Source organism: Sabethes cyaneus, chromosome 1, assembly GCF_943734655.1.
Source record: "Sabethes cyaneus chromosome 1, idSabCyanKW18_F2, whole genome shotgun sequence".
Classification (NCBI taxonomy): domain Eukaryota; kingdom Metazoa; phylum Arthropoda; class Insecta; order Diptera; family Culicidae; genus Sabethes; species Sabethes cyaneus.
Genome location: NC_071353.1, coordinates 139049108 through 139061044, shown reverse-complemented (window position 1 = coordinate 139061044; position 11937 = coordinate 139049108). Strand labels below are relative to the sequence as shown.

General features: G+C 39.7%; 1 protein-coding gene across 1 annotated transcript; it reads left to right on the top strand.

The window, feature by feature from the left end:
* The first annotated feature begins 296 nt into the window (after positions 1-296).
* On the top strand, positions 297-10077 carry LOC128733029 (cytochrome P450 4c3-like). Its single transcript, XM_053826575.1, has 4 exons — positions 297-775; positions 8571-8966; positions 9028-9097; positions 9157-10077. The coding sequence occupies exons 1-4, from the start codon at positions 490-492 to the stop codon at positions 10043-10045; spliced, it is 1641 nt and encodes a 546-aa protein (XP_053682550.1). The 5' UTR covers positions 297-489; the 3' UTR covers positions 10046-10077.
* Positions 10078-11937: the final 1860 nt, after the last annotated feature.

Genomic DNA, 11937 nt, shown 5'->3' with positions numbered 1-11937 from the left:
TTCGAACACTTGATGACGCCTCTGGATGAAACCGTCTACAATTTGCCGATTTTAGCACAGCAATCAGAACCTCTAGGGATGCTCACGATGAGCGGCCCCAATTGTACAAGAAGGACCGGAGCCTAATTATTTTTTCTAATATTTATTAGAAGTTAAGATTAGTTGAAATCATAGTAGAAAAATTTCGTTAACGTTTCACCAAACATTAACACCCCAAGGGTCAGAACATTCCGGTGCATTCATAAAACTGCACATAGGGCCAATAAAGTCTGGAACCCACCAGCAAGAAGTGAGTCGTACTGCACAGGTACACCGGAGCAGGTCATTCGCCCGAAGCCTGAGCAATCACTTTTTATCTGCCAACGCTAACGCGTTCGGCTTGTCAGTCTTACCGGGCTTACCCACGAAATCGCACAGAACTCGCGCGCATACGCTAATAAAATATTTTCCGCGGGACCTTCGTCGGAATTCGCTAATTTTTCGATCGCAATGGAGAAGTCACTGGTTGTGATTACGCTCGTTTCGCAGATTATTCACCTGGTGAAAGGGTTCCACCCGCTAACGGTCGGACTTTGTGCGGTGGTGATAATAGTCGTTTTCTGGGCCACCTCCACCTCCGGAGGAGAAGGTGGCAGCAGTTTCAGGACTACATTGATAAGCAAAACGAAAAAATCGGTGACCGTGAAAAGCATCCAGTACTATGTGAATCAACTACCAGGACCGACCAGTCTTCCGCTGCTGGGAAACTCGCTTATGCTGGCGACGGATCGGGAAGGTGGGTGGATGCGGTTGATGTTCGGCTGAGGTTGTGAATGAGTTCTCTAACTAGTGTACTAGTGCGAGTGAAGTTATTCCTGTGCGTGATTAACATGATTATATGCATTATTTTAAACAAATTGATGACTTCAAAATCCATACACGTTCAAACATATTAAAAATTGCACTTAATAATTTACTGCAAATAATTAGTGAAACTAAAATAAATATAACTCAATGACCCAAACGAAAAAAAAATCAACTTATCCAATCAGTTTTTGTGTTACAATAATAAACAAAACAAAATTCGACCTGTATGCGAGCTCACACGGAAAGCATTTTTCAAGTGCACAAAATAGGGCATTGCACATTTCTCGCAAAAAAAGATGCGTTGTCATGTCATGAAACCTGAGTGCATAAACAATTTGTGTTTTTGCATACGTGATGCATGTTCCATCATATTGGTACAACTGTTCGAGCGCTGTATTTTGATGTAAATCAATAAGAAGAGTTTAATTACATATGCAAATAAATAATTAGCGAGTGCATGTTGTTGAAAGCGCAAGAAGGTGGCATTTCAAAAATATTTGATGATGCATTTTTTACTGGGCTATGAGTTGTTAAGGTGTGCAAAATGTATTATTTGGAGGCGGGATGTCACTGTTGTACGTCACAAACAAAACAAAACTAATTTTAATTTTTCTGAAAATTTATCAAAACTATTTCTTCTATGCAATTTTTTGTGAAATATAAAAATCCTGGGCCACTTATTATCACCACGTTTTCAGTACATATTTGTTTATTTAGTAGAGATGGGCATTTCGACTAAATTTAACATTAACATTGTCAATACGAGCCATCTAGCACGTTACAACGACTCACAGGTCTGTCTTAAAAAACTGCATTGGATTTTTTACCGATTCTTTTAGATTGTCGTCTGCTGAGTTTGGAAAAAATAATAGAAATATTCCACGTTTTTGCCATTTTTTGGGTATGAATATAGTTAAACCTCGGAAGCAATAAAAAGTGGAGTGATCAAAAGTAAAACATTGATTTTGTCATCAGTAACGGAGGTCATTTTCAAATTTATTCTTTTGAAGACCATAAAAATTACTAAATTTGTTAAATAAAATTGTATAAAATTATATATTAAAAAAATTTTAATACAGTAATTCTTTTCTGTGTTTGGTAAGTATGAATTGATAAAAATCAATTAATTATGATTCCGTTATCGGAACATGACCCTCTGTTTTTCTTCATACGACTGACTTCGCAGCCAACTGTTAGAGTACAGGACAATTGCGGGACAAGAGCTACACGATCCTATTCACTCTAGCTCCTTTCTACTGCAGCAAAAATTACTTTTAAATTTGTCAGTAAATTAGTAAAATCAGTAAAAAAGAATAACATGTAAAACGCATAAGCGCCGCCCTCGACAAAAATTGTTGCAAATGCAACATACTACCTTAATAACCAGCTGCATCTTTTAAACCGTCATTCAAATGTTGTAACTTTTCAGTCGTTTTTTTATCATCGTGAGTTGCCATTCATGTGCTGATTTGATTCTTTGCTTGCGCTTGTTTTCTGCCTTTTGCAGTTTTTCCAATCGTATATTTTTCTTCTCTTGTTCCCTCTGCTGATGTAGCTTCCCAGATAACACAAGATCGTAATAGAAAGTTCACATTAAATCGTTTTCATGTCAATTTTACATTGGAATTGTATAATGATTAGAGTATGTCAAAACAAAGTAAACAATAAGTTGACCAAACCCGTGTTTTTAATCTTTTGACCTTGAAATGCGGTCAGGCAGTAATTTTAATATTTTTTTTTGAAACGATGGTTCTACAAATTATGGAGGGACGGTAGGGGAAAGTAATGAAAATTTTTGGTAATGGAAGGGAAAGAGTGGAAAGGAAGGAGCCCCCCTCTTCCTCCCCGGTAATTGGTAGCTACGCTTAACAAGTTGTCGTTGTGACTCCTACCTTTTGTCCAATGCAGGAAGGTGCATGAGTCGAACCAAGCTATAATCAGAGATTATAACCGGATTTGAATCCACAACACTCGCCAGGGCGTGCGGTTCGTTGGTACCCGTGTACCTTTGAGCCATAGAGGCGCTGGACAAAAGGAGACTGCGCAACCCCCGTTATTCATGTAGCGACGTATTTGGTTTTGGGTTATTTTTAATCACGACTTGCAAGGTACTGCATGTGACGCTGTTCGTCTGTCAGCGTGTTAGCCGCGATTCTCAGCGCGGGTCTTCGGAGAAAGGCTTCGTTCCTATGAAATTGACCAAACTCGTATTTTTAGTCTTTTGACCTTGAAATGCGACCAGGCATTAATAAGGCTGGTTCGCGACAAAATCTGGACACCTTAATTTTGCAATAAAACAAATTTGCTAGAAGTTTAATCCATGAAACAATTTTATATCATTGATGTGTGAATCGGTAATTATTATCAAACAAATTAACATTACTTATTTGGTCTGCATGAAAAATTGGCGAACTTTTGAGTTTACCCTTGCCATGAGGGTCAGCGCAGATTTGTTTGCAACCAATTTAGCTGCTTTTGTTCAAGATTTTTGAAATTTATCTATAGTTGTTGCTAGTTGTTTGTGCTGGGACAGCTCTCTCTTCACCAAAGTCCAATACCGCTCGATGGGGCGTAACTCTGGACAGTTAGGTGGATTCGCCTCCTTCAGTATAATATGGACTCCATTAGCATCATACCATTCCAAAACATCTTTGGCGTAGTGACAGGATGCCAAATCAGGCCAAAACAGCGCGGGTACATCATGGCTGTGTAGGAACGGTAACAATCGTTTCTGCAGGCATTCTTCACGGTATATTTCCTTGTTAACCGTTCCCGTAGTGATGTAACTTTTGCTTGCTCGACCACAGCTGCATTTGGCCTGCCATACTAAATATTTTTTGGGGAACTTGGCTTTCTTCTTTGTCCTAAAATGCTCTGCAACGCCATTCCATTTCATGGCAGTGTAAAAAGACATACCAGGAAGCTGTTTAAAGTCTTCTAGGACATACGTTTCATCGTCCATTATAACGCATGGAAACTTCGCGATAAAGCTTGCGAGCGCGTGTTTTGGCCGTCGTATTTTGCATATCATTACGGTTTGGCACACTCCTCACCCTGAAAGACTTCATGCCTTGTCGTTGCTTAGAAGTGTGCACGAATGTTGGCGACATTTTTATTTTACGAGCAATGGTACGTACAGAAAGATCTAGTCTCCTCCGTAATATTTGTTTTACTTTCGCATCCTTGTGGTGGTTCCTCAGATCCGTTTTGGTTCCACTTCCCTTCTTCCTAGCTGTTGTCAAGCGAGTATCGAACGATTTTAAAACACTATGAACAGTGCTTGGAGGAAATCTAAGCTTTTTGGCAAGTTTTCTTAACGACAGATCCGGATTTTCATTTCGACCGCACACAATTGCTTTTTGCACCTGCTCTTCTTTCGACGCCATTTTACGCTGAGCGCTTGTAATATAAACAAGTGTTATATTTTCAGAAAGAACAGACATACGTCTACTACTCTGCAAATTATTTCACTCATTGTTAATGTATTTCCGAAGCTGTGTGTGTTTAGGAGTGTCCAAATTTTGTCACGAACAAGCCTTATTAATATTTTTTTGAAACGATGGTTCTACAATTGATGGAGGGACGGTAGGGCCCTACTAGCGCAGTCGTTATAAACTAGTTGTGGTAACCGATTAATGACTGATTTCAGTTATAATTAGGTTGCAGCAACCAGAAACGACAAAAGTGTGCTACTTGGGGCGAAAGTCATGAACATTTTTGGTAATGGAGGGGAAAGAGTGGAAAGAAAGGAAGACTAAAAACACGAGTTTGGACGAACAGCGTCACGTGCAGTACCTTGCAAGTCAGTGTCAGTGTCAAAAAATAACCCAAAACCAGATAAGTCGCTTCATTAATAAGGGGGGTTGCGCAATCTCCTTTTGTCCAGCGCCTCTATGGCTCAAAGGTACACGGGTACCAACTAGGGTTGTTAATATTATATCGATATTTGATATTATCGATTTTCCGTCATCAAAATATCGATTTGTAAGGGCGATATTGAGATGACCGATATTATCAATATTTTGATATTTATGGCCGATATCGGCCACGATTTTTTTATGCGGACTATCAGTAACTTCACAAGTGTACTTTGGAGTGATTTTATTTTATACTTATTGTGCACTCCAAAGGATCTATTTTACAATCCTTGGTCCGCCAGCTAAATTAAATGAGCAAATAACTCGATCGGAAATATTTTATTCTGCACTGTTTAATGTTCATTGGAATTGAAAATAAGGATGTTTGGTGCTGAACAAAAATATTTCCTATTTTGTCATCTATAAGTTCATCAAGCATCATGATTAATTAGATGCTGCATGCAGAGTTAAAGTGCGAGTTAAAGTTAATGAGTTAAAGATATTCCTTGGATAATAACGAAAAAGCTCGCAGAATACATCAAGATGATAAAATGTTAAAACGCTCCTTTTCAAGCAATTACGCAGTTTTTTCGCAATATCGATAAAAATATCGATATCTGATCCAAATATCGATGTCAATATCATCACGAACTCAAATATTGATATTAATGATATCGATATTATTTCTATCTACAACCCTAGTACCAACGAGCCACACGCCCTGGCGGGTATTGTGGGTTCAAATCCGGTTATAATCTCTGATTATCGCTTGGTTCGACCCATGCACCTTCCAGCATTGGACAAACGGTAGGTGTCACACTGGCAACTTGCATTTAATTTATCTAATAACATTCTTATCAAACGTATTTAGAACATTACTTGTGTCTTTAGTATAGTAAAGAATATCATGACTGGGATGATGTAATAAAATGAATCCACATATAACGCTATCAAACCAGAGCTGTTCTTGTAAATATCATAGCGATGCTCATCGGAAGCCAAGTCCGTTTTAACAGACATTACGTTCCCATATTATTGATATAAATATCATTATCTAATTCATCAATAAAAAAATGTAAAAAATGTTCTTTCATATTCACAGTTTCTTCGCAAAAACAATCCTAACGTAGTTCTACGCCAACAACGCGGTCGTGTCTAGAACACTTTCTGAACGCACATTTCTGGTTTTTAACGTCGTTTGAGATCCATTCTGTACTGCTCCGCAACGTGACGGAATATTTTAACGGAACTTGCACCCCGATCCCCCCTTTCAGGAACCCCCAATTTAGAAGTGTCACCCAGCCACTTGTACAACTGCTATCGGTCCAAATGCAAGAGAAACGCCATCCCTTTTACTTATTTGGACCTCCGCTTTTCGTTAAACTTCCAATGCTGATTCACTTATGTCAAGGAACGTGGGTGCCAAGTTTGGTGGAAAACGGTCAAGGCGTTCTGAAGTTATGGCGGAACATACAAACTCACGTTCACGTTATACACTAAAGTCGCTTTCTACGCGGTTTTTTTTACGCGACTATTTTTACGCGAATTTCGGAATTTACGCGGTTTTCGGAATTTACGCGGTTTTCGGAATTTATGCGGTTTTTACGCGATTTTCGGAATTTACGCGGTTTTCGAAATTTACGCGTTTTTTTTACGCGATTTTTGGAATTAACGTGGTTTTTTAACGCGAATTTTGGAATTTACGCGGTTTTTTACGCGATTTTCGGAATTTACGCGGTTTTGATTTACACAGGACGTATCCTTCGCGTAAAAAGCGACTTGGGTGTATATAGATGGAAATATCCCAAGAACGGCTCAAACAATTAATTTGCAAACAATAATTAAGACAAAATGATTTAATATAGGGTACGGGACTGTATTTCCATCCCATTGAGCGGTAGCCTGAGCAATATTCAGGAATTACGTTGAAACTATATTTATTCGAGACAAAAATTTTATACCAGTTGATAGAATATTTACTGAATATCGGCGTGTATTTTGGTTTTAATGAAACGCTACTGAATTTGAGTTATAGTCGCGAGGAATGATGAAGTCGCTGCGGCTAAATTGAGCCCATTTTCTATAACGGTGTCTGTGTTTTTTAAATCCGACCGGCCGAAATAGCCTACACAGAGATTAGATGCTTTGTAAAAACAGATCAAAAGGAGACCGATGGATAACGTGTCGCTATTGCCTACATTCCGGGCTCATTGAAGATAATTAGTTTTGCAGTGACATCAGCTTGCTGCTGGCGCTAGTATATCATTGAATCGTTCATATACATTAACGCCAGAAGCAAGTGGTTGTCACTCAAATACTAGCTATGCCAACACAATAGAAGCGTTTCAGGCGTTTCAGGCCCCACATATTGGTAGTAGTGTAAATAACGCACCATATGCTGAAATTAAAAACAAAATGCTGCTAATGGCTAGTGAATGAAAGTTGATTTATATTTTCATATCAGAGGGGAATTTTTATGTTCTTCCGTGATAAAAAGAAGTAGAATTGTTATGTGATACCATATTCACAGCTGTTTAGTTTCTAGAATAAGTAAACGTGATCATAATTGTGTGTTTTCCAAACCATCATCTTGAGCGGATACTCGTAAGCGATTGCTGCTGGTTTTTTCAGCCTGGTTACGTGCTACTGGAAAAACACTAGTTTTGATGTTTATTGAATAAAATTTAGCAAATTACTTACATTTTTATGTAAATAGTTATAACACATTAAAGCCTACGAGTGCTACATTCGTTTCATTATTGTTATATAGCGGCAAAGTTTTTATTTGGGAAAGTATAGCCAAAAAAGGCAATGTATGCCGAAATTAGTAACGTGCTGGGAATACCCTCCCGTACCCTAGTTTCATCTCGTTTTGAAATTTTTCATTTCGGTTAAGTTCGCGAGCGCTAATCCATAGAACCGCCAATCATGTTTTTTTCCGAATGATCAGGTTCAAAGAGCCGTAGGGGAGAGGAGAAGAGGTTCCCATATGAAAACAAAATTGTAAATATTTGTATAAATTTCAATGTTTAGAATGCAAAAAAAAATCCGAAAAGATTCGCTGTTCGCGTTATCGAGAGAAAAATATTTGGAATATGGCAAAAAATATGATGTAAAAGGTGGTATGCCCCTAAATATAATGTAAATGGTACTATGTACGTAAAATCCATGCTAAATTAATTATGTTGTCGGTACATTGGTAGCACTTGAAAAACACCAACACATAAACTATCTGACTCCCTTTTGGTCGACTGTTGAAGTACAGCAATCCACCGAATAGGCCCTTGGGTGGTGCTGTTTGCTCATCGCAATTTCTTCAGGTTTCTTCAAACAAATATAGCTGATTTTTGGTAGGCGACAAGCCTACCTCCAGCCTACCTTGATAAGCTCCAACAATATGCTAAAAATCTGCTTTGTTGTTACTTGCGCAACTAAGAAATTACGATGGGTTCACGCGCAGTACGACCCATTGAGTTGTTAAGGATTGATTTATAACAGTTATAGTTTTTGTTATATTGATGCGTTCGTCCTGCTGGAAATTCAAACCACACTGACATTACAATAGTGTCGCAAGCCGCAATAAGCCCCAGCAACCTCATCATTTTTCGCGACTATAACTCAAATTTAAAAGCGTTTCCTTACTACCAAAATGAACTCTGACATTCAGTAAATGTTATCCAAGCAATTGGCATGAACATCTTGTTTCGAATAAATATAGTTTAGTTCCCCAAAATTTCGAGTGCATTTCAGATATAATACTGATTGCAATTGGACTTATTTTAGACCTTTAGACTCTTTTTCTTTAGGCATTTGCATTAAACAACACTGACATTTCTATTACCACACATTTCTTCTATCCTATTCCAGAAATGTTCAACCGACTAATCGCAGTCCGCAAGCTGTACGGCCGCAAGCAGGGCCTCAGTCGCATCTGGAACGGGTCGGTACCGTATGTGATCGTATCGAAAGCCGCCGTCGTAGAACGCATCCTCAGCAGCAGCGTTAACATTGAGAAAGGACGAGACTACAACTTTCTCCGACCGTGGCTTGGCGATGGGCTGCTAACGTGTCCCGCTTCGAAGTGGTACCGCCGTCGGAAGGTGCTGAATCCGACCTTCAACTATAAGATGCTTTCGGATTTTTTGGAAATTTTCAATCAGCAGTCCCGAACGATGATTAGAATTTTGGAGAAGGAAGTTGGAAATGAGGAAGGATTTGATTGCACAAGATATGCGACGCTGTTCGCACTGGATGTGCTTTGTGGTGAGTTCATACTAGCAGATCGGAAAAACTAGTAGCTAAAGAGTTTTCTTTTATTTTACAGAAACTGCAATGGGATGTTCCATTCATGCTCAAGAACAATTTGGATCGGAGTATGTCAAAGCACATGAAGAGTTAGTGGTAATTTTTTATTGAGTTTTAACAATTTTACTTACCCTATTTTAATCCACAGAATTGGACAAATTATGTTAGATCGTCTTCAAAATATTTGGTTGCATCCCGATTTCATTTTCAAACGTACCGAAAAATACACACGTCAAATGGAATGTTTGAGAATCCTGCACGGATTTTCAGAAAAAGTCATAAGACAGCGACGTCTGTTACATCAACAAAATTTACAATCTTCATTAGCGGAGAAATCAGAAATCGGTCAAAAGCGTCAGCTCGCGTTTTTGGATTTACTACTTGAAACTAAACAGGATGGAGTACCCTTAAGTGACCAAGACATACGTGAAGAAGTGGACACATTCATTCTTGGCGGTCACGACACCACTGCAACTGCGATCGGATGGTTGCTCTACCTTCTGGGTACATGTCCCCAGATTCAGGAACGCCTGTTCGAAGAAATCGATTCGGTGATGGGTCAAGATCGGGACCGCTCTCCGAATATGAGCGAACTGAATGAAATGAAATATTTAGACTGCTGCATTAAAGAAGCTCTCCGGCTATTTCCCAGTATCCCGATAATTGCCAGAAATCTTACCGAAGATGTGCTAATCGATGAGTACACAATTCCCGCCACTGCCAATGCCATCATCGTGCTCTATCAGCTGCATCGCGATCCGGAGGTTTTCCCGAATCCGGAAAAATTCGATCCCGATCGCTTCCTGCCGGAGAACATCGTTGGCAGGCACCAGTATGCTTATATCCCTTTCAGTGGGGGACCGCGAAACTGTATCGGTCAGAAATTTGGTTTGCTCGAGGAAAAAGCCGTTTTTACGGCAATTCTCCGAAAGTACCGTATCGAATCGCTGGACCGCAGAGAAGACATCACCTTGTACGGAGAGTTGGTACTGAAATCTAAATATGGATTAAATATAAAATTATTTAGAAGAGATTAGGTTTAGATTAGCCAAAACAAAAATATAGCTTCCGCCCAGTTTAAAAGTTTATTGTCCTTCAGTTACAGTTCCTGCCGCATTTTTGAAAATCTCCCAAGTTCAAGATTAATGTGATGTGTTTGTCACCGTGCCGGATTTTAGCACCTTCTTCGTGTTTTTGAATTTGTCACTACCGGGTATAATTCACACATCATCGGCCGGTTTATTGGTCCGCTTGGGGCTTGTTGTCGGAAAGAAGCTCCGCTTATCGAAATGATGTTAAATGGAAACATTACTTCACGGTTACATATTTTAAAACTAGTTTTACGGATCACTTAACTCGTCGACTCATCATGGGAAATGCTATCTTCGGAGCAATACTGTCAAATCCAATTAGGAGAAACCACATCATTGACACTTTTTTGCTCCTCGCAGGCGATCTGACAAAGTCGCTCTGTCATTCGAAGCACGCTTAGTTTCATTCCGCTCAAACGCAAGCCGACTTCCGCCATGCAAGCAGAATGGTACAAAATAATTCGCACCGAAGAATTTCCAGCCATCATTACCGAGCTTTATTAAGTAAAAAGTAAAAGAAACGAAACCATTGGCGGGGAATCATAAATGAGCCAGTTGTGTTTAAGTTTAAATTGTGATTCAATCAAGCTGAGACACTGCGAACGAGCGGCCTTGACATTGCCCCGGCATGGCGGCGCGCCGGGTTACCAGCAAAGCCACACACACGGATTGGCCGAACGATGACTGATCGGACGACTGATGACTGACATTACGGTCTATTAAATGTAAAACGAAAAACTTCTCGGGTTATGACTTCATTTTTCGCTGCTCTCTTTGAGTGTGCACATAAACCGCAATTTATTATCGTAATTTACGGTTATTAATGAGCAACAGAGAAAATACACAATTCATCGAAAGATCGACCCGACACGCAGTATGAAGCTGTCATCGTAGGTGAACAGCAATGCGTTAAGCAGCACGTAAATTGTGCTCTGCTGAACTTTTACTAATTTTATTATTATGCATGACCCCCCGTGCGCGCCCGATCCCCTGACAGAAGCGTTGGACGACTGCCCGCCGAGCCCCAAACGTAATGATATCGCATTTTCTTTCAATCAACCTGTCACTTGCTCAGGTTATTATCGAAATTGACTCTTTATTATCGCCATTTAGAGCGAGCAACATCCGCATCAGGCTCTCGTTCTGCCAGTCAAAACATATTTAAATACACATTACTTTTATTGTTGTATTAATTTATTCTCTTGCAATTGTTTAACAGAATCTGCTGTTATGTTGAAAAACTTCCAACAAGCTTTGTTCAGTTTACAAAGCAACTGTGAGTAAAATTCTGTTCGCATATTCCTCACGTGAAAAATGATTATAATAGGCATCTGCATGAACATAGAAGTTACATTTCCGATTAAACCGATTAAATTCCGATTCCGATTAAACTTTTTAGAGTAATTTACCATCTTCCAGTGCATCGCCAATCGTAGCAATCCCGTTGAGTATGGAAAAAAATCGACAGCGTTATCAGTTGATTTGCAACAGTCATGGCGAAAACAGTCTAGCAACTACGCTCCATGCTTTGTTCGTACTGCAAGCTCCTCCCCGGAGTGAAGAAATCGGACATTATGAGACACTCCGTATTCGCTAGATATAGCCAATTTGTTATTCACAGCATCCTTTCCCTTCTGGAGAAAAGCAAGAGCGATGGCCGGAAGCCTGGTCCGACGGTGCTGCGCGACCGTAAAGAGCACCAGAAGCTGAAGAGGAAGACCGAGAGTAAGATAGCCTCATCGTTCCAGGCCTTGGGCCGAAAGTTCGAGGTGACCGACGAAACGGTGAAGAATTTCCTGGACATTTCCGAGTAGCAGGCAATCACTCAGAAGGAGCAG

Bases quoted from the DNA above. Each gene is read 5' to 3' on its own strand.
- LOC128733029 (XM_053826575.1), top strand. From the start codon at position 490: ATGGAGAAGTCACTGGTTGTGATTACGCTCGTTTCGCAGATTATTCAC. The intron at 776-8,570 runs GTGGGTGGATGC...ATCCTATTCCAG, and splicing joins GCTGGCGACGGATCGGGAAG to AAATGTTCAACCGACTAATC. The intron at 8,967-9,027 runs GTGAGTTCATAC...TTTATTTTACAG, and splicing joins CGCACTGGATGTGCTTTGTG to AAACTGCAATGGGATGTTCC.